The 22,793-nt window shown below is 55.6% G+C and overlaps 1 protein-coding gene across 2 annotated transcripts; it reads right to left on the reverse strand.

The window, feature by feature from the left end:
- Positions 1-450: 450 nt before the first annotated feature.
- On the reverse strand, positions 451-21,403 carry ATP1B2 (ATPase Na+/K+ transporting subunit beta 2). Of its 2 annotated transcripts, XM_065859134.2 has the most exons (7): positions 21,172-21,403; positions 18,302-18,430; positions 12,926-13,030; positions 11,554-11,762; positions 8,001-8,057; positions 4,867-4,965; positions 451-2,392 (listed from the first exon to the last, which is right to left on the reverse strand). In XM_065859134.2, the coding sequence occupies exons 1-7, from the start codon at positions 21,281-21,283 to the stop codon at positions 2,228-2,230; spliced, it is 876 nt and encodes a 291-aa protein (XP_065715206.1). In that variant the 5' UTR covers positions 21,284-21,403; the 3' UTR covers positions 451-2,227. The 2 variants fall into 2 exon arrangements, with proteins under 2 accessions (XP_065715206.1, XP_071656266.1); XM_071800165.1 differs by lacking the exons at positions 451-2,392; positions 4,867-4,965 and adding an exon at positions 6,366-6,773.
- Positions 21,404-22,793: the final 1,390 nt, after the last annotated feature.

Here is a 22,793-nt window from a genome sequence, read left to right on the forward strand (position 1 = left end):
GGCGGCCATCTTGTTCCCAATCTGTTCAACCATTGGCGGCCATCTTGCTCCTCTTCCACTCAACCATTGGCGGCCATCTTGTTCCATTTCCACTTGACCAATGGCAGCCATCTTGCTCCTCTTCCACTCAACCATTGGCGGCCATCTTGGTCCTTTTCCACTCGACCAATGGCGGCCATCTTGGTCTCCATCTGTTCAACTAATGGCAGCCATCTTGCTCCTCTTCCACTCAACCATTGGCGGCCATCTTGTTCCATTTCCACTCAAGCATTGGCAGCCATCTTGTTCCATTTCCACTCAACCAATGGCAGCCATCTTGCTCCCCACCTACCCACCCCCTGGCGGCCATCTTGCCCATCCCCCCCCCCCAAATAAGGTCAAATTTTGGGGCGAAACACGAGCGTTTTGGGGGAGGAAACCCTAGCGCAGCGTTTAATAATTATAATCATATAAAAATATCTATGTACATTTATTATTCTTATATTAGGAGCACGGGGGGGGAAATTAGACCCGGCGCGGAGGGATATGGGGGGAAATTGGGGGGAAATTGGGGGGAAATGGGGGTTTTGAGGGGGAAATGGGGTTTTGGGGGGGGACAATGGGAAGTTGGGGGGAGGAAATGGTGAAATTTGGGGGGAAATGAGGATTTTTGAGGTGAAATTTGGGGGAAAAAGGGGATTTTTTTAGGCAAAATTTGGGGGAAAACTGTGAAATTTGGGGGAAAAATTATGATTTTTTGAGGTGAAATTTGAGGGGAAATTGAGGATTATTAAGGTGAAATTTTGGGGGGAAATTGTGGATTTTGGGGGGAAATTGAGGATTTTTGAGGTGAAATTTGGGGAGCAAAATTGTGAAATTTTTTGGGAAAAAAACTACGATTTTTTAAGTGAAATTTGGGGGGAAAATGAGGATTTTTTAGGTGAAATTTGGGGGAAATTGAGGATTTTTAAGGTGAAATTTGGGGGGAAAAATTGTGAAATTTGGGAGGAAAATTATGATTTTTAGGTGGAATTTGGGGTGAAAAATGAGGATTTTTTAGGTGAAATTTGGGGGGAAAATGTGAAATTTGGGAGGAAAATTATGATTTTTAGGTGGAATTCGGGGCAAAAAATGAGAATTTTTAGGTGAAATTTGGGTGGAAAATTACGATTTTTTAGGTGAAATTTAGGTGAAAAATCAGGATTTTTAAGGTGAAATTTGGGGCAAAAATTACGATTTTTTAGGTGAAATTTGGGATAAAAATTACGATTTTTTTAGGTGGAATTTGGGGCAAAAATGAGTATTTTTAGGTGAAATTTGGGGTGAAAATTATGATTTTTAGGTGAAATTTGGGGTAAAAATTACGATTTTTTAGGTGAAATTTGGGAGAAAAATGTGAAATTTGAGAGGGAAATTACAAATTTTCAGGTGGAATTTGGGGCAAAAAATGAGGATTTTTAGGTGAAATTTGGGGAAAAAATGAGGATTTTTTTAGGTTTAATTTGGGGTGAAAATTACGATTTTTTAGGTGAAATTTGGGGCGAAAAGTGAGGATTTTTAGGTGAAATTTGGGGTGAAAATTACGATTTTATAGGTGAAATTTGGGAGAAAAATGTGAAATATGGGAGGAAAATTACAAATTTTTAGGTGAAATTTGGGGGAAAAAAATGAGGATTTTTAGCTGAAATTTGGGGTGAAAATTACGATTTTTTAGGTGAAATTTGGGGCAGAAATGAGGATTTTTAAGGTGAAATTTGGGGTGAAAATTACGATTTTTTTTAGGTGAAATTTGGGAGAAAAATGTGAAATTTGAGAGGGAAATTACAAATTTTCAGGTGGAATTTGGGGCAAAAATGAGGATTTTTTAGCTGAAATTTGGGGTGAAAATGACAAATTTTTAGGTGAAATTTGGGGTGAAAATTACAAATTTATAGGTGAAATTTGGGGTGAAAATGACAAATTTTTAGGTGAAATTTGGGGCAAAAAATGAGGATTTTTTAGGCGAAATTTGGGGCAAAACCTGAGGATTTCAAGGTGAAATTTGGGGTGAAAAACGAAGATTTCAAGGTGAAATCCGGGGTGAAAAACGACAAATTTTTAGGTGAAATTTGTGTGGAACAACGAGGATTTTTTAGGGTAAACCCGGATTTCCTGGGGCAAAGGGACATTTAGGGTGGGAAGGGGGAGGTTGGGGAGGGGAACCCGGATTGGGGGGGGATCGGGGGGTGTGGGGGGAGGGCGCTGGGACTCATTCGCGGTTGATGCGCAGGCGGAAGGCGACGCGGCCGGCGAATTTGTCGCGTTCGTCGTGCGGTCGCAGCCCCTCGGCCCGGAGCCGGCACTCAACGTAGTGATCCACGTTGGACGTGGCGTTGGCGAACAGAACGGCCACCACGGGCTGCGTGTAGTTCACCTGGGGACACGGGACATCGGGGGGGGACACGGGAGTTCGGGGGGGGACACGGGAGTTTGGGGGGGGACACGGGAGTTCGGGGGACCCGGGAGTTTGGGGGGGGACCCGGGAGATCGGGGGGATCAAGGAGTTTGGGGGACCCAGGAGTTCAGGGGGGGACTCAGGAGTTCGGGGGGGGACCCAGGAGTTCGAGGGACCCGGGAGTTGGGGGGGGACTCAGGAGATCGGGGGGATCAAGGAGTTTGGGGGACCCAGGAGTTCAGGGGGGGACCCAGGAGTTCAGGGGGGGACCCAGGAGTTTGGGGGGGGACCCAGGAGTTCGGGGGGATCAAGGAGTTTGGGGGACCCAGGAGTTCAGGGGGGGACCCAGGAGTTCGGGGGGGAACTCAGGAGATCGGGGGGATCAAGGAGTTTGGGGGACCCAGGAGTTCAGGGGGGGACTCAGGAGTTCGGGGGGGGACCCAGGAGTTCGAGGGACCCGGGAGTTTGGGGGGGAACTCAGGAGATCGGGGGGATCAAGGAGTTTGGGGGATCCAGGAGTTCAGGGGGGGACCCAGGAGTTCAGGGGGGGACCCAGGAGTTTGGGGGGGACTCAGGAGTTCAGGGGGATCAAGGAGTTTGGGGGACCCAGGAGTTCAGGGGGGGACTCAGAAGTTTGGGGGAGACCCAGGAGTTTGGGGGGGACTCAGGAGTTCAGGGGGATCAAGGAGTTTGGGGGACCCAGGAGTTCAGAGGGGGACCCAGGAGTTTGGGGGAGACCCAGGAGTTTGGGGGGGACTCAGGAGTTCAGGGGGATCAAGGAGTTTGGGGGACCCAGGAGTTCGGGGGGGACCCAGGAGTTCGGGGGGGACAGAGGAACTGGGGGGACCCAGGAGTTCGGGGGGGACTCAGGAGTTTGGGAGACCCAGGAGTTCGGGAGAGGACCCAGGAGTTCAGGGGGATCAAGGAGTTTGGGGGACCCAGGAGTTCGGGGGGGGGGACCCAGGAGTTCAGGGGGATCAAGGAGTTTGGGGGACCCAGGAGTTGAGGAGGGAGAGGAATTGGGGGGACCCAGGAGTTCATGGGGGGACCCAGGAGTTTGGGGGAGACCCAGGAGTTTGGAGGAGACCAAGGAATTTGGGGGGGACCAAGGAATTTGGGGGACCCAGGAGTTCAGGGGGGGACCCAGGAGTTCGAGGGACCCGGGAGTTTGGGGGGGGACCCGGGAGATCGGGGGGATCAAGGAGTTTGGGGGACCCAGGAGTTCAGGGGGGGACCCAGGAGTTCAGGGGGGGACTCAGGAGTTCGGGGGGGGACCCAGGAGTTCGGGGGACCCGGGAGTTTGGGGGGGGACTCAGGAGATCGGGGAGATCAAGGAGTTTGGGGGACCCAGGAGTTCATGGGGATCCAGGAGTTCAGGGGGGGACCCAGGAGTTCGAGGGACCCGGGAGTTGGGGGGGGGACTCAGGAGATCGGGGGGATCAAGGAGTTTGGGGGACCCAGGAGTTCAGGGGGGGACCCAGGAGTTCAGGGGGGGACCCAGGAGTTCGAGGGACCCGGGAGTTTGGGGGGGGACTCAGGAGATCGGGGGGATCAAGGTGTTTGGGGGACCCAGGAGTTCAGGGGGGGACCCAGGAGTTCGAGGGACCCGGGAGTTTGGGGGGGGGACTCAGGAGATCGGGGGGATCAAGGAGTTTGGGGGACCCAGGAGTTCAGGGGGGGACCCAGGAGTTCGGGGGGGGACCCAGGAGTTCAGGGGGGGACCCAGGAGTTCGAGGGACCCGGGAGTTTGGGGGGGAACTCAGGAGATCGGGGGGATCAAGGAGTTTGGGGGACCCAGGAGTTCAGAGGGATCCAGGAGTTCAGGGGGGGACCCAGGAGTTCGAGGGACCCGGGAGTTTGGGGGACCCAGGAGTTCGAGGGATCCGGGAGTTTTGGGGGGGGAGCTCAGGAGTTCAGGGGGATCAAGGAGTTTGGGGGACCCAGGAGTTCGGGGGGGACAGAGGAATTGGGGGGACCCAGGAGTTCAGGGGGGGACCCAGAGGTTTTGGGGAGACCCAGGAGTTCATGGGGGGACTCAGGAGTTCAGGGGGATCAAGGAGTTTGGGGGACCCAGGAGTTCGGGGGGGGGACCCAGGAGTTCAGGGGGGGACCCAGGCGTTCGGGGGGATCAAGGAGTTTGGGGGACCCAGGAGTTCGGAGGGGACCCAGGAGTTCGGGGGGGGGACCCAGGAGTTTGTGAAGGGACCCAGGAGTCCGGGAGGGGACCAACGAATTCGGGGGGGACCCAGGAGTTCGGGGGGGACCCAGGAGTTCAGGGGGACCCAGGCGTTCGGGGGACCCAGGCGTTCGGGGGGGACCCAGGAGTTCAGGGAGAACCCAGGAGTTCGGGGGGATCAAGGATTTTGGGGGACCCAGGCGTTCGGGGGGGACCCAGGCGTTCGGGGGGGGGGGACCCAGGCGTTCGGGGGGGGGAACCCAGGCGTCCGGCTCACATGGACTCTCTTGCCGTAGTAGGGAAAATACATGAGGTCGATGGAGCCGTTGGGGGGGAAGAGCTGGAGGGGCCCCAGGAGGGCGGCGTCCTCCTCCCGCTGGGGGGGACATGGAGGGGTCAGCCCTGCCCCCTGGGGGGGGGGAAAACCCCCACCGACCCCCCCCACTAATCCCTTAGACCCCCCCCTTCCAAATCCACCCCCTCAGGGCCCCTTTAAATACCCCACAGGGACCCCAATAGATGTCCCCCCACCCAGGGCGGCCCCATCTACCCCATATAACACTCCCTTAAATGCCTCCACCCCCGAACCCCAAAAGCCTCCCCAGTTGACCCCCAAATACCCCTCAAGCTCCCCATATACCTCCCCCTTAAATACACCCCAAATACACCCCATCTCCCCGCCCCCCCCCCCCGCCCAGGGTGGCCCCATCTACCCCCGTATACACCCATATATCCCACAGGGCTGCACCGTCTACCCCATATACCCCACATAACCCGCAGGGCTGCCCCGTCTACCCCATCTAAGTCCCCCTTAAATACCCCCCCCAGAACCCCAAATATCGCCCCCAATTAACCCCCAAATACCCCCCATAAACCTTTCCCTTAAATACCCCTCGGGACCACCCCAAATACACCCCATATCCCCCCAGGGTGGCCCCATCTATCCCCATATACACCCATATATCCCACAGGGCTGCACCGTCTACCCCATATACCCCACATACCCCGCAGGGCTGCCCCGTCTACCCCATCTAAGTCCCAAATACCCCCCCCAGAACCCCAAATATCGCCCCCAATTAACCCCCAAATACCCCCCATAAACCTTTCCCTTAAACACCCCTCGGGACCACCCCAAATACACCCCATATCCCCCCAGGGTGTCCCCATCTACCCCCATATATCCCACCGGGTTGCACCGTCTACCCCATATACCCCACATAACCCGCAGGGCTGCCCCGTCTACCCCATTTAGAGCCCCTTTACTACCCCCCCTGAACCCCATATACCCCCCCCAATTAACCCCCAAGCCCCCCATTAACCTGTCCCTTCAATACCCCTCGGGACCACCCTAAATACACCCCATACCCCCCCCGGGTGACCCTATCTACCCCCTTATATCCCCTACATACAGTCAGGGCGGCCCCGTCTACCCTATGTATCCCACAGGGCTGCACCGTCTACCCCTATATAACCCCCCCACCCCCAGCAGCCCCGTCTACCCCTATATCCCCCCCGCCCCCCCAAAAATACCCCCTGAACCCCAAATACCCCCCATATACCTTTCCCTTCAATACCCCTCAGGACCACCCTAAATACACCCCATACCCCCCAGGGTGACCCCATCTACCCCTTTATATACAGTCAGGGCGGCCCCATCTACCCCATATACCCCAGGGCGGCCCCGTCTACCTCCATATAACCACCCACAGCCCAAATACCCCCAGTGGTCCCCCCACCCATCCCAGTGCCTCCCAGTTTGGCCCAGTGTCCCCCTCCCTTACGCTGGACTCCGATTGTGCCTGTGACGGCAAAGGGGGAGAGAGAGAAACATTGGGGACATGGGGACAGGGGGACAACAAGTGACATCAGTGACCCCTTGGGGACACACACAAACACACACGAGCATTTTGGGGCGAAACCAGCAGATTTGGGGGGATGAAACCAGCATATTTTGGCACATCTAGCAGGATTTTGGGGTGAATTTTGGCTATTTTGGCACACCTAGTGGGATTTTGGGGTGAATTTTGGCTATTTTGGGACGTCTAGCAGGATTTTGGGGTGAAACGAGGCTATTTTGGGGTGATTCTAGCAGATTTGGGGACAACTAGGTGGAATTTGGGGTGAATTTTGGGTGGTTTTGGGGCTGCCCCCACCCCTTACCGGGTCGCCCTTCGCCCGGGGCCGCTGGGGAGAGACCAGAGAGACATTGGGGACAATGGGGACAATGGGGACATTGGGGTCATTTGGGACATTGGGGGTATTGGGGACATTTGGGACATTGGGGATGTTGGGGGCATTTGGGACATTGGGGTCACTGGGAACATTGGGGACATTGGGGGTATTGGGGACATTGGGGACAGAGAGGTCACTGGGAACATTGGGGTTGTTGGGGACATTGGGGTCACTGGGAACATTGGGGACATTGGGGTCACTGGGAACATTGGGGACATTGGGGTCATTTGGGACATTGGGGATGTTGGGGTCACTGGGAACATTGGGGTCAACTGGGACATTGGGAGTATTGGGGACATTGGGGTCACTGGGAATACTGGGGACATTGTAGTCATTTGGGACATTGGGGGTATTGGGGACATTGGGGTCACTGGGAACATCGGGGACAGAGGGGTCATCTGGGACATTGGGGTTGTTGGGGACATTGGGGTCACTGGGAACATTGGGGACATTGGGGGTATTGGGGACATTGGGGTCATTTGGGACATTGGGGATGTTGGGGGCATTTAGGACATTGGGGACATTGGGGTTATTGGGGACATTGGGGGTATTGGGGACATTGGGGGTATTGGGGACATTTGGGACGTTGGGGGTATTGGGGACATTGGGGTCACTGGGAACATTGGGGACATTGGGGGCAAAGGGAACATTGGGGTTGTTGGGGACATTGGGGTCACTGGGAACATTGAGGTCATTTGGGACATTGCGGGTATTGGGGACATTGGGGACAATGGGGGCAACGGGAACATTGGGGTTGTTGGGGACATTGGGGTCATTTGGGACACTGGGGGTATTGGGGACATTGGGGTCATCTGGGACATTGGGGGTATTGGGGACATAGGGGTCACTGGGGGCAATGGGAACATTGGGGTTGTTGGGGACACTGGGGTCACTGGGAACATTGGGGACACTAGAAGGGACATTGGGGACACTGCGTGGCACATGGGGACGCTGTGGTGACACAGGGGACATGTCGGGACATTGGGGACAATAGAGGTGATGGGGACACTTAGGGGAACACAAGGTAACACATGAGATATGGGGGACACAGGGGGTGACACAGGGGATATGTGGGGACATTGGGGACAATAGAGGTGACACATGGGGACACTGGGGGAGACTTTAGAGGTGACACAAGGGGGTGACATTGGGTGACACTGGGTGACATTGGGGTGTCACCTTCGCCGCACACTCGACATTGATGCTCTTGTTCCTCCCCGGGAAGAAATTAATGACCTGTGGGGGAAAGCGGGGGGTCAGCACCCAGTATGGACCAGTACAGACCAGTATGGACCAGTACAGACCAGTATGAACCAGTACAGAGCAGTCTGAACCAGTACAGACCAGTCTGAACCAGTTTGGGCCACTACGGACCAGTTTGAGCCAGTACAGACCAGTACAAAGCAAGGCACAACAATAAGGTCTTCCCAGTATCACCAGTTTATGCTAGTGTCTCCCAGTATAGACCAGTATAAGGCAAAGCACAGCAATAAGGAACATCCCAGTCCCTCCCAGTGCCTCCCAGTCCCTCCCAGTCATTCCCAGTGCCTCCCAGTGCCTCCCAGTTCAACAGAACACACCAGTTCATTGCCAAACCCTTCCCCAGTGACCATCCCAGTCCTTCCCAGTGCCTCCCAGTGCCATTAAAACCAATACAAGACCCCCCAATACATCGAAATATCTCCCTCCCAGTGCTCCCAGTGCCTCCCAGTCCTTCCCAGTCCCTCCCAGTTCAACAAAACACACCAGTTCATTGCCAAGTGCTTTCCCAGTGACCATCCCAGTCCTTCCCAGTGCCTCCCAGTCCCATTAAAGCCAATACAATGCACCATGAGTCTTTACAACTTGACCATCCCATTCACTCCCAGTGCCTCCCAGTGCCATTAAAACCAATATAAGACCCCCTAAGACACTGAAATATCTCCCTCCCAGTGCTCCCAGTGTCTCCCAGTCCTTCCCAGTTCAACAGAACACATCAGTTCATCGTCAAACCCTTCCCCAGTGACCATCCCAGTCCTTCCCAGTGCCTCCCAGTCCCATTAAAACAAATACAAAGCATCATGAGTCTTTACAACTTGACCATCCCAGTCACTCCCATTGCCTCCCAGTCCCTCCCAGTTCAACACAACACATCAGTTCATTGCCAAGCGCTTCCCCAGTGACCATCCCAGTCCTTCCCAGTGCCATTAAAACCAATACAAGACTCCCCAATACATTGAAATATCTCCCTCCCAGTGCTCCCAGTGCCTCCCATTCATTCCCAGTTCAACAGAACACATCAGTTCATCGCCAAACCTTTCCCCAGTGACCATCCCAGTCCTTCCCAGTGCCTCCCAGTGCCATTAAAACCAATACAAAACCCCCCAATACATTGAAACATCTCCCTCCCAGTGCCTCCCAGTCCTTCCCAGTTCAACAGAACACACCAGCTCATTGCCAAGCACTTCTCCAGTGACCATCCCACTCCTTCCCAGTGTCTCCCAGTCCCTCCCAGTCCCATTACAGCCAATACAAAGCACCATGAGTCTTTACAATTGAACGTCCCAGTCCCTCCCAGTGCCTCCCAGTTCAACAGAACACACCAGTTCATTGCCAAGCGCTTCTCAGTGACCATCCCAGTCCTTCCCAGTGCCTCCCAGTCCCATTAAAACCAATACAAGAGTCCTGAGAACATTGAAATATCTCCCTCCCAGTACTCCCAGTGCCTCCCAGTCCCTCCCAGTTCCTCCCAGTTCAACAGAACACACCAGTTCATTGCCAAGCGCTTCCCCAGTGACCATCCCAGTCCTTCCCAGTGCCTCCCAGTCCCATTAAAACCAATACAACGCACCATGAGTCTTTACAACTTGACCATCCCAGTCACTCCCATTGCCTTCCAGTCCCTCCCAGTGCCTCCCAGTCCCTCCCAGTTCAACAGAACACACCAGTTCATTGCCAAGCGCTTCCCCAGTGACCATCCCAGTCCTTCCCAGTGCCTGCCAGTCCCATTAAAACCAATGCAAGACTCCCCAGAACATTGAAGTATCTCCCTCCCAGTGCCTCCCAGTGCCTCCCAGTCATTCCCAGTTCAACAGAACACACCAGTTTATTGCCAAGCGCTTCCCCAGTGACCATCCCAGTCCTTCCCAGTGTCTCCCAGTCCCTCCCAGTCCCATTACAGCCAATACAAAGCACCATGAGTCTTTACAATTGAACGTCCCAGTCCCTCCCAGTGCCTCCCAGTTCAACAGAACACACCAGTTCATTGCCAAGCGCTTCCCCAGTGACCATCCCAGTCCTTCCCAGTGCCTCCCAGTCCCATTAAAACCAATACAAGAGTCCTGAGAACATTGAAATATCTCCCTCCCAGTACTCCCAGTGCCTCCCAGTCCTTCCCAGTTCCTCCCAGTTCCTCCCAGTTCAACAGAACACACCAGTTCATTGCCAAGCGCTTCCCCAGTGACCATCCCAGTCCTTCCCAGTGCCTCCCAGTCCCATTAAAACCAATACAACGCACCATGAGTCTTTACAACTTGACCATCCCAGTCACTCCCATTGCCTCCCAGTCCCTCCCAGTGCCTCCCAGTCCCTCCCAGTTCAACAGAACACACCAGTTCATTGCCAAGCGCTTCCCCAGTGACCATCCCAGTCCTTCCCAGTGCCTGCCAGTCCCATTAAAACCAATGCAAGACTCCCCAGAACACTGAAGTATCTCCCTCCCAGTGCCTCCCAGTGCCTCCCAGTCATTCCCAGTTCAACAGAACACACCAGTTCATTGCCAAGCGCTTCCCCAGTGACCACCCCAGTCCTTCCCAGTGTCTCCCAGTCCCTCCCAGTCCCATTACAGCCAATACAAAGCACCATGAGTCTTTACAATTGAACGTCCCAGTCCCTCCCAGTGCCTCCCAGTTCAACAGAACACACCAGTTCATTGCCAAGCGCTTCCCCAGTGACCATCCCAGTCCTTCCCAGTGCCTCCCAGTCCCATTAAAACCAATATAAGACCCCTCAAGACACTGAAATATCTCCCTCCCAGTGCTCCCAGTGCCTCCCAGTCCTTCCCAGTCATTCCCAGTTCAACAGAACACACCAGTTCATCGCCAAACCCTTCCCCAGTGACCATCCCAGTCCTTCCCAGTGCCTGCCAGTCCCATTAAAACCAATGCAAGATTCCCCAGAACATTGAAATATCTCCCTCCCAGTGCCTCCCAGTGCCTCCCAGTTCCTCCCAGTTCCTGCCAGTTCAACAGAACACACCAGTTCATTGCCAAGCGCTTCCCCAGTGACCATCCCAGTCCTTCCCAGTGCCTCCCAGTCCCATTAAAACCAATACAACGCACCATGAGTCTTTACAACTTGACCATCCCAGTCACTCCCATTGCCTCCCAGTCCCTCCCAGTGCCTCCCAGTCCCTCCCAGTTCAACAGAACACATCAGTTCATCGCCAAACCCTTCCCCAGTGACCATCCCAGTCCTTCCCAGTGCCTGCCAGTCCCATTAAAACCAATGCAAGATTCCCCAGAACATTGAAATATCTCCCTCCCAGTGCCTCCCAGTGCCTCCCAGTCCTTCTCAGTTCCTCCCAGTTCAACAGAACACACCAGTTCATTGCCAAGCGCTTCCCCAGTGACCATCCCAGTCCTTCCCAGTGCCTCCCAGTCCCATTAAAACCAATACAAGACCCCCCAATACATCGAAATATCTCCCTCCCAGTGCCTCCCAGTGCCTCCCAGTACTCCCAGCAGCGACTCACCCGGTTGACCTTGAGCAGGACGCAGGGCCGGCCGGTGCCGTAGCCGTAGGTGTCGTCGCCCGGTCCCAGTCCAGCGCAGGGTCCCAGTATGGAGCGGTTGAAGCGACAGGCTCGTTTGGGGTAATTGGGCACCGAGTCGTCCGGTTGCTCGTTGTAGCGCCCGGGGACGCAGGCGGCGTTGCGGGCGGCCTGGACGCTGTCGTTGTACGCTGGGGGGGCACCAGTAACACCAGTGACTCCCAGTACGCACTGGGAGACTCCCAGAGCGCTCCCAGTAGGAGTTTGGGTCATCCCAGTATGACTTGGGGTCATCCCAATGCATCCCAGTATGAATCAGGGTTCTCCCAGTAGGGTTTAGAGTCCTCCCAGTATGGATTTGGGTCATCCCAGTAACTCCCACTATGGATTTGGGTCATCCCAGTATGAATTAGGGTCATCCCAGTATGGATTAGGGTCTTCCCAGGTCCCCCCAGTTCCTCCCAGTCCCATCCCAGTCCTTCCCAGTTCCCCCTAGTCCCTCCCAGCGCCCCCCAGTCCTTTCCAGTTGCCCCCAGTCCCTCCCAGTGCCCCCAGTGCCCCCCAGTCCCATCCCAATCCTTCCCAGTGCCCTCCAGTCCCATCCCAGTCCTTCCCAGTGCCCCCCAGTCCCATCCCAGTCCCTCCCAGTCCCTCTCCAGTCCCATCCCAGTCTCTCCCAGTTGCTCATGCTCCAGGAACTGGTGGAGGCCACACAGCTCTCCCAGTGCCCCCCAGTCCCTCCCAGTGCCCCCCAGTCCCATCCCAGTCTCTCCCAGTTCCCCCCAGTCCCATCCCAGTCCCTCCCAGTGCCCCCCAGTCCCATCCCAGTCCCTCCCAGTGTTCCCAGTTGTTCATGCTCCAGGAACTGGTGGAGGCCACACAGCTCTCCCAGTGCCCCCCAGTCCCTCCCAGTGCCCCCCAGTCCCATCCCAGTCTCTCCCAGTTCCCCCCAGTCCCATCCCAGTCCCTCCCAGTGCCCCCCAGTCCCTCCCAGTCCCATCCCAGTCCCTCCCAGTGTTCCCAGTTGTTCATGCTCCAGGAACTGGTGGAGGCCACACAGCTCTCCCAGTGCCCCCCAGTCCCTCCCAGTGCCCCCCAGTCCCATCCCAGTCCCTCCCAGTGCCCCCCAGTCCCTCCCAGTCCCTCCCAGTCCCTCCCAGTCCCATCCCAGTCCCTCCCAGTGTTCCCAGTTGCTCATGCTCCAGGAACTGGTGGAGGCCACACAGCTCTCCCAGTGCCCCCCAGTCCCTCCCAGTGCCCCCCAGTCCCTCCCAGTGCCCCCCAGTCCCTCCCAGTCCCATCCCAGTCCCATCCCAGTGCCCCCCAGTCCCTCCCAGTGCTCCCAGTTGCTCACGCTCCAGGAACTGGTGGAGGCCGCGCACGAGGTGGCTCCAGGTCTGGCTCTGGGTGACGTTGAACGTGACGTCCAGGCCCTCGGCCCGGGGACGGATCATCATCCCTGTTCACCAGGATGGGATTTGCACGACGGTTTGCACGAGGATGGGGGTGTAGGAGGATGAAGGTTGCACGAGGGTTTGCACGAGGATGGGGGTTGCACGAGGACGGGGGTTGCACGAGGACGGGGGTTGCACGAGGACGGGGGTTGTAAAAGGCCAAGACGTGCACAAGGATGGGATTTGCACGAGGACGGGATTTGCACGAGGACGGGATTTGCACGAGGGCTTCACAAGGACATGGGGCACAAGGGTTTGCATGAGGACAAGGGTTGCACGAGGCCGGGATTTGCACGGGGATGGGGGTTGCACAAGGGCTTGCACAAGGATGGGGGTTGCACAAGGACACGATTTGCACACGGACGGGATTTGCACGGGGATGGGAGTTGCACAAGGGCTTGCACGAGGATGGGGGTTGCACGAGGATGGGGGTTGCACGGAGATGGGGGTTGCACAAGGACCTTGCACAAGGATGGAATTTGCACGAGGACGGGGGTTGCACAAAGACGAGGGTTGCACGAGGACACGATTTGCACAAGGATGGGATTTGCACACGGACGGGATTTGCACGGGGATGGGAGTTGCACAAGGGCTTGCACGAGGATGGGGGGTGCACGAGGATGGGGGGTGCACGAGGATGGGGGGTGCACGAGGATGGGGGGTGCACGAGGACATGATTTGCATGGGGATGGGGGTTGCACGAGGACCTTGCACAAGGATGGAATTTGCACGAGGACGGGGGTTGCACAAAGACGAGGGTTGCACGAGGACACGATTTGCACAAGGACAAGGGTTACACAAGAATCGGATTTGCACGAGGATGGGGTTGCACAAGGATGGGATTTGCACGAGGGTTTGCACAAGAATGGGCCTTGCACGGGGGTGGGGGTTGCACAATGACCTTGCACGGGGACGGGGCTCGCATGGGAGTGGGGCTTGCACGAGGGCTCACGCAATGGTGGCATTTGCACGAGGACGAGTCTCGCACGGGGACACTCGCAAAGGCCCGGCTGGCACAAGGTTCACACGAGGGCCTTGCACGAGGACGCATCACGCGGGGCACACCTTGCACGGGGATCTCGCCCAGGGACGCACCTTGCACGGGAACAGGCCTTCCTTACACGGGGAGACACCTCGCACGGGGACCTTGCACGAGGATGGGCCTTGCACGGGGACCTTGAGAAAGGACACGGCTTGCACGAGGACACACCCCGTGCACACTTGTCACATGACGAGCAACGTGCAAAAAGCCCCAGCGGCCTTGCACGAGGCCTTTGCACGAGGACCCCTAGTGCAAAAGACCCCTTGTTGCTCCCCTCGTGCAAACCCTTGTGCAAAGGAACCATCACGCCACCCCTTGTGCAAATGCAAAAGACCCCTCATGCAAAGGACCCCTCGGGTTTCCCTCGTGCAAAGAGCCTCTTGTGCAAACCCTCGTGCAAGGGACCCCTTGTGCAAACAAGGACCCCTCGCGCTCTCCTCGTGCAAAGTTCCCCTTGCACAAAGGGCCTCTTGTGCAAACCCATCATGTTACCCCTCGTGCAAACTCATGCAAAGCGCCCCTCGTGCAAACCCTCGTGCAAAGGACCCCTCATGTTACTTCTTGTGCAAAAGACCCCTTGTGCAAACCCTCATGTTTCCCTCCTGCAAACCTTTGTGCAAAGCGACCCTCGTGCAAATCCTCACGCAAACCCTTGTGCAAGAGACCCCTGGTGCAAACCCTCGTGCAAAGGGCCCCCTTGTGCAAAATACATGCCCCCGTTACCCCTCGTGTCCCCCTCGTGCAACCCCTTGTGCAAATCCTCATGCAAAGTAGCCCTCATGTGACCCCTCGTGCAAAAGATGCCTCGTGCAAAAGACCCCGCATGTTACCCCTTGTGCAAACCCTTGTGCAAACGATGCTTTGTGCAAATCCTCATGCAAATCCTTGTGCAAAGGACCCCTCATGCTACCCCTTGTGCAAATGACCCCTCGTGCAAATCCTTGTGCAAAGGGATCCTCGTGCAAACCCTTGTGCAAAGGACCCGTCCTCTTCCTCCCCTTGTGTGAACCTTTACGTTTCCTTCATGCAAACCCTCGTGCAAACACTTGTGGAAATGACCCCTCGTGCAAACCCTCGTGCAAAGGACCCCTCATGTTAGCCCTTGTGCAAACCCTTGTGCAAAGGACCCCTCGTGCAAACCCTCGTGCAAAGGACCCCTCATGTTACCCCTTGTGCAAACCCTTGTGCAAAAGGATCCTTGTGCAAAAGACCCCTCGTGTTACCCCTTGTGCAAATGACCCCTCGTGCAAACCCTTGTGCAAAGGGCCCCTCGTGTTACCCCTTGTGCAAACCCTCGTGCAAAGGGCCCCTCATGTTACCCCTTGTGCAAACCCTCGTGCAAAGGACCCCTCATGTTACCCCTTGTGCAAACCCTTGTGCAAAACGATCCTTGTGCAAAAGACCCCTCGTGTTACCCCTTGTGCAAATGACCCCTCGTGCAAACCCTTGTGCAAAGGGCCCCTCGTGTTACCCCTTGTGCAAACCCTTGTGCAAAGGACCCCTCATGTTACCCCTTGTGCAAAAGATGCCTCGTGCAAACCCTCGTGCAAAGGACCCCCCATGTTACCCCTTGTGCAAACCGTCGTGCAAAGGGCCCCTCATGTTACCCCTTGTGCAAACACTTGTGCAAAAGGATCCTTGTGCAAAAGACCCCTTGTGTTACCCCTTGTGCAAATGACCCCTCGTGCAAACCCTCGTGCAAAGGGCCACTCATGTTACCCCTTGTGCAAACCCTTGTGCAAAGGACCCCTCATGTTACCCCTTGTGCAAAAGATGCCTCGTGCAAACCCTCGTGCAAAGGACCCCCCATGTTAACCCTTGTGCAAACCCTCGTGCAAAGGGCCCCTCATGTTACCCCTTGTGCAAACCCTTGCGCAAAAGGATCCTTGTGCAAAAGACCCCTTGTGTTACCCCTTGTGCAAACGACCCCTTGTGCAAACCCTCGTGCAAAGGACCCCTCATGTTACCCCTTGTGCAAACCCTTGTGCAAAAGGATCCTTGTGCAAAAGACCCCTCGTGTTACCCCTTGTGCAAATGACCCCTCGTGCAAACCCTTGTGCAAAGGGCCCCTCGTGTTACCCCTTGTGCAAACCCTCGTGCAAAGGACCCCTCATGTTACCCCTTGTGCAAAAGATGCCTCGTGCAAACCCTCGTGCAAAGGACCCCCCATGTTACCCCTTGTGCAAAAGATGCCTCGTGCAAACCCTCGTGCAAAGGACCCCTCATGTTACCCCTTGTGCAAACCGTCGTGCAAAGGGCCCCTCATGTTACCCCTTGTGCAAACCCTTGTGCAAAAGGATCCTTGTGCAAAAGACCCCTTGTGTTACCCCTTGTGCAAACCCTCGTGCAAAAGACCCCTCGTGTTACCCCTTGTGCAAATGACCCCTCGTGCAAACCCTTGTGCAAATGACCCCTCGTGCAAACCCTTGTGCAAATGACCCCTCGTGTTACCCCTTGTGCAAATGACCCCTCGTGCAAACCCTTGTGCAAATGACCCCTCGTGCAAACCCTTGTGCAAATGACCCCTCGTGTTACCCCTTGTGCAAATGACCCCTCGTGCAAACCCTTGTGCAAAGGGCCCCTCATGTTACCCCTTGTGCAAACCCTTGTGCAAAGGGCCCCTCATGTTACCCCTCGTGCAAACCCTCGTGCAAAGGGCCCCTCATGTTACCCCTTGTGCAAACCCTTGTGCAAAGGACCCCTCATGTTACCCCTTGTGCAAAAGATGCCTCGTGCAAACCCTTTGCAAAGGGATCCTCGTGCAAATCCTCGTGCAAAGGGATCTTCGTGCAAACCCTTGTGCAAAGGGATCCTCCTCTTCCTCCCCTTGTGTTCCCCTTGTGTGAACCTTTATGCTTCCTTCACGCAAACCCTCGTGCAAACGACCCCTCGTGCAAACCCTCGTGCAAAGGACCCCTCGTGTTAGCCCTTGTGCAAATGACCCCTTGTGCAAAGGACCCCCCATGTTACCCCTCGTGCAAACCCTCGTGCAAAGGGCCCCTCACGTTACCCCTTGTGCAAACCCTTGTGCAAAAGGATCCTTGTGCAAAAGACCCCTTGTGTTACCCCTTGTGCAAAAGACCCCTCGTGCAAACCCTTGTGCAAATGACCCCTCGTGCAAAGGACACCTCGTGTTACCCCTTGTGCAAAAGATGCCTCGTGCAAACCCTCGTGCAAAGGGATCCTCGTGTTACCCCGTGTGCAAAAGATGCCTCGTGCAAAGGGATCCTCGTGCAAACCCTTGTGCAAAGGGATCCTCGTGCAAACCCTTGTGCAAAGGGATCCTCCTCTTCCTCCCCTTGTGTTCCCCTTGTGTGAACCTTTATGCTTCCTTCACGCAAACCCTCGTGCAAACGACCCCTCGTGCAAACCCTTGTGCAACGGGTCACTCATGTTACCCCTTGTGCAAAGGGCCCCTCATGTTACCCCTTGTGCAAAGGGCCCCTCATGTTACCCCTTGTGCAAACCCTTGTGCAAAAGGATCCTTGTGCAAAAGACCCCTTGTGTTACCCCTTGTGCAAACCCTCGTGCAAAAGACCCCTTGTGTTACCCCTTGTGCAAATGACCCCTCGTGCAAACCCTCGTGCAAAGGGCCCCTCATGTTACCCCTTGTGCAAACCCTTGTGCAAAAGGATCCTTGTGCAAAAGACCCCTCGTGTTACCCCTTGTGCAAAAGACCCCTCGTGCAAACCCTTCTGCAAAGGACCCCTCGTGTTACCCCTTGTGCAAACCCTTGTGCCAAGGACCCCTCATGTTACCCCTTGTGCAAACCGTCGTGCAAAGGGCCCCTCATGTTACCCCTTGTGCAAACCCTCGTGCAAAGGACCCCTCATGTTACCCCTTGTGCAAACCCTTGTGCAAAAGGATCCTTGTGCAAAAGACCCCTCGTGTTACCCCTTGTGCAAATGACCCCTCGTGCAAACCCTCGTGCAAAAGACCCCGCATGTTACCCCTTGTGCAAAAGATGCCTCGTGCAAACCCTCGTGCAAAGGGATCCTCGTGTTACCCCTTGTGCAAAAGATGCCTCGTGCAAAGGGATCCTCGTGCAAACCCTTGTGCAAAGGGATCCTCGTGCAAACCCTTGTGCAAAGGGATCCTCCTCTTCCTCCCCTTGTGTTCCCCTTGTGTGAACCTTTATGCTTCCTTCACGCAAACCCTCGTGCAAAGGACCCCTCGTGCAAACCCTCGTGCAAAGGACCCCTCGTGCAAACCCTCGTGCAAACCGTGGGCTCACCAGGCGTGTGCAGCCGGTCCTGGTAGGTGGGTTTGTGGGGGTCGACGCTTTGCAGCAAAACCCACATGGTGAGAGCAAAGAGCCCGGCCAGGAAGCCATAGAACACCAGGTAGAACAGCAGGATCAGCCCTGAAAACGGGGGAAATCGTGTAAAACACCCCAAAAAAACGACCCGTTGAGATGAAATAATTATAAAAGTTTAAAATCCGCCCTCGTTCGGGCCAAAAATGCCCCAAAAATGAGCAAAATCCTGTCAGAAAAGTTGGTTTAGAGGAGGAGGGTCAGGTCTGGAAAATGGTGGGAAAATGGGGAAAAGGGGGGAAAACCCCCCAAAAAATCACCCCCTGACACAAAATAAACCCCCAGGAATAGAAATATAATAATAAAAATTAAAACCTTTCCTCATTAGGGTCAAAAATGCCTCAAAAATGAGCAAAATCCTGTCAGAAAAGTTGGTTTAGGGGAATAGGGTCAGGTCTGGAAAATGGCGGGAAAATGGTGGAAAAGGGGGGAAAACACCCCAAAAATTCAGCTCTTGGCCCAAAATAAACCCCCAGGAACAAAAATATAATTATAAGAATTAAAAACTTCCTTCGTTAGGGTCTAAAATGCCCCAAAAATGAGCAAAATCCTGTCAGAAATGTTGGTTTAGGGGAATAGGGTCAGGTCTGGAAAATGGCGGGAAAATGGTGGAAAAGGGGGGATAACACCCCAAAAATTCAGCTCTTGGCCCAAAATAAACCCCCAGGAACAAAAATATAATTATAAGAATTAAAAACTTCCCTCGTTAGGGTCAAAAATGCCCCAAAAATGAGCAAAATCCTGTCAGAAATGTTGGTTTAGAGGAATAGGGTGAGGGCTGGAAAATGGCGGGAAAATGAGGGAAATGGGGAAAAGGGGGGATAACACCCCCAAAATTCAGCTCTTGGCCCAAAATAAACCCCCAGGAACAAAAATATAATTATAAGAATTAAAAACTTCCCTCGTTAGGGTCAAAAATGCCCCAAAAATGAGCAAAATCCTGTCAGAAAAGTTGGTTTAGAGGAGTGGGGTCAGGTCTGGAAAATGGTGGGAAAATGGGGGAAAATGGGGAAAATGGGGGAAATGGGGGAAAACGCCCCAAAAATTCAGCCCCCAACACAAAATAAACCCTCAAGAAATAAAAGTAAACTTTAAAAATGGTCATTTCCACATTAATTGGGGAAAAATGCCACGAAAATAGGAATAAAACCCCCAAATGAATCGATTTGGAAGAGCAGGTAGAACAGCAGGTTCAGGTCTGAAAAATGGGGCAAAATGGGGGAAAAATGGGGAAAAATGGGGAAAATACCCCAAAAATGACCCCCCCACACCAACAAAAACAACAACAAAATGTCCCAAATGGGTCAAAACCCCCAAAATAGCTCAGAATTGACCCAAAAATTCACTTTATAAGAGCAAGAAACAGCCCTGGGGGGGGATAAATATGGGGGAAATGCGCCAAAAATGGGGGAAAATGGTCCAAAAATGGGGGAAAATGCCCCCAAAATGGGACAAAATGACCCAAAATGGGACAAAATGCCCCTCAAAGGGGGTAAAAAGGACCCATAAAGTGCCCCTTACTGGGTGAAAAGCCCCAAAATCGCTCTGAATTGACCCAAAAATTCACTTTCTAAGAACAAGAAACAGCCCTGGGGGGGATAAATATGGGGGGAAATGCCCCAAAAATGGGGGGAAAGGCCCCCAAATGGGACAAAATGACCCAAAATGAGACAAAATGCCCCTCAAAGGGGGTAAAAAGGACCCATAAAGTGCCCCTTACTGGGTGAAAAGCCCCAAAATCGCTCTGAATTGACCCAAAAATTCACTTTCTAAGAACAAGAAACAGCCCTGGGGGGGATAAATATGGGGGGAAATGCCCCAAAAATGGGGGGAAAGGCCCCCAAATGGGACAAAATGACCCAAAATGGGACAAAATGCCCCTCAAAGGGGGTAAAAAGGACCCATAAAGTGCCCCTTACTGGGTGAAAAGCCCCAAAATCGCTCTGAATTGACCCAAAATTCACTTTTTAAGAACAAGAAACAGCCCTGGGGGGGGGGTAAAATATGGGGGGAAATGCCCCAAAAATGGGGGAAAATGGTCCAAAATGAGACAAAATGCCCCCAAAATGGGTAAAAAAGACCCATAAAGTGCCCCTTACTGGGTGAAAAGCCCCAAAATCGCTCCGAATTGACCCAAAAATTCACTTTCTAAGAACAAGAAACAGCCCTGGGGGGGTAAAATATGGGGGGAAAATGCCCCAAAATGCCAAAATCCCCCCAAAATGGGACCAAACACCCCAAAAAGGGGTAAAACCCAATAGCAGAACCGCCCCCTAGTGGGTCACCCCCCCCCACTCGGGGGGGTCCCGTCGCGCCCCTCCCCCCCCCGCCCATGACCTACTTAAAGCGGCCGGAACGCGACAGATGGGGGGGGGGGGGGGACACTTAAACCCACCCCCTGTCCCCCCCTAATAACCCCCCCATAGCAGGGAACCCCCTTACATTATAGAGGGGGGTCCCCTCTATTTAACCCCCCCACTCATTTTCCATCAGTATTTTGGGGGGGGCTATTAACCCCCCCCAAATTAAACCCCTATTGGAGCCATATGGGGGTGTCCCCTCCGCACTGCCCCCTATAGGAGCGCCCTAAACCCCTTTAAATAAGCGAGGACCCCAAATCCGCCCCCCCCCCCCCCCATCATTGCGCCCCCTATAGGAGCGCGCTTTGCACCCCGTTTAACGCGTTGGGGCTCTATGCACCCCAAAGGGTGTTTTCTCCCCATTTGCACCCCTTAAAATTATAGGGGGGGATCCCAAATATCCCCCCCCCTCTCCCCCCCCAGACCTACCCCAACTGGTCCCAGTTCTCCCCAGGAACTGGCGGCTCCGGGGGTCCCAGATAAACTCCCGCCATTCGGCCATGATTTGCCCGCAGCTCCGCTTCTCCTTGTCCCGAGCCATGTTGGGGGGCTCCCCTGTGATCCCCCCCGTTAATTCGGTGTCACCCCCCCGCTCAATTCGCTGTCACACCCCCCCAAATTAAGCCGCTGTCGCTTCGCTTCGCTCCGCCCGCGCCGGGACTCGAACCCGCGACTCACAGCGGCCCCCGCCGCGCCGCCTTATATCGGCTCGGAGGCTCCGCCCACCGCCGCTCGGCCACGCCCCTCATGCAATCAGCGCATTGTAAAGCCGCCTGGCCACGCCCCTTATGCAAATAGAGTGCTGCGAAGCCGCTTGGCCACGCCCCCGCGCGGCGCCACGCCCCCGCCCGATAGAATGCGTAGATCCGCCTCTCCCCGCCTACTTATGCTAATGAGGGGGGCGGAGCGTCCCGCGGCGGTTCCCACCGGTTCCCATTGAGAGATTTGGAAAGGGGGGGGGGAGGGGGGGGTCTTAAAGGGCCCGCGCTGGGAAGAGGGAGGGCGGGGGCTACTGGGGGCTACTGGGAGGGGTAGGGGGGTTACTGGGGGGGTTACTGGGAGCACCGGGGATCATTTGGGGGGTTACTGGGAGCACTGGGTGGGGGTACTGGGAGCACTGGGGACCCCTCGCAAGTTTCTTAATGAGGGGGCGGGGCTTAAAGAGGGGGTGGGACCTGTGGTGGTCACTCGGGGTCAAGGATGTGGGGGAGACCCCCCACACACTCCGGCCCTCCCTTCACAGGGGACCCAGGCGTCCGGGGGAGGACCCAGGAGTTCGGGAGGGACCCAGGAGTTCGGGAGGGGTCACAGGAGTTTGAAGGGACCCCGGAATCCAGGAGGGACCCAGGAATTCGGGGGGGGACCCAGGCGTCCGGGGGACCCAGGCGTTCCCGGCCGATCGCTCCGGGCTCCCCGGTAACCGCTCGTCCCACCGGGCAGCGCCAGCCAAACCCGCCCCCCCCTTCCCCCGGACGCCTGGGTCCCTCGGACTCCTGGGTCCCTCCCCGGATGCCTGGGTCCCCTGGGGACAGTAGAGAGGGAGGGGAAAGGGGGACCGGACTCCTGGGTCCCTTGGGAACAGTTTAGGGGTGACATCCCGGACGCCTGGGTCCCTCGGAGTCAATGGAGGGTGGGGGTCCCGGATGCCTGGGTCCCTTGTGGGGGGATTCCCGGACGCCTGGGTCCCCCATGGTGGATGTGAGGAGGGGTCTCAGACACCCGGGTCCCCCGGACGCCTGGGTCCCCTGGAGTCAATGTGGGGGGATCCCGGACGCCTGGGTCCCTTGGAGTCAATGGATGGGTTCTCGGACGCCTGGGTCCCTTGGGGGAGTTCCCGGACGCCTGGGTCCCCTGTGGTGAATGGAGGGGGGGCTCCCCGGACGCCTGGGTCCCCCCCCTGTCCCGCCCCCCCCCCCGGGGGATTTGGTTAATCCCGGGCGGGGCTTAATCCGGGCCCGGGGCCACCGGGACCCACCGGGGACAGCGGAGCCGAGCAGGTGATGGGGGGGGACTGGGGGGGTCCCCGAACGCCTGGGTCCCCTTCTTGGGGG

This window comes from Patagioenas fasciata, chromosome 29 (assembly GCF_037038585.1).
Source record: "Patagioenas fasciata isolate bPatFas1 chromosome 29, bPatFas1.hap1, whole genome shotgun sequence".
Lineage (NCBI taxonomy): Eukaryota > Metazoa > Chordata > Aves > Columbiformes > Columbidae > Patagioenas > Patagioenas fasciata.

Bases quoted from the DNA above. Each gene is read 5' to 3' on its own strand.
- ATP1B2 (XM_065859134.2), bottom strand. From the start codon at position 21,283: ATGGCTCGGGACAAGGAGAAGCGGAGCTGCGGGCAAATCATGGCCGAA. The intron at 13,031-18,301 runs GTGAGCCCACGG...CCTGGTGAACAG, and splicing joins GGACCGGCTGCACACGCCTG to GGATGATGATCCGTCCCCGG. The intron at 4,966-8,000 runs GTGACACCCCAA...TGTCCCCCCCAG, and splicing joins ATGTCGAGTGTGCGGCGAAG to CGGGAGGAGGACGCCGCCCT.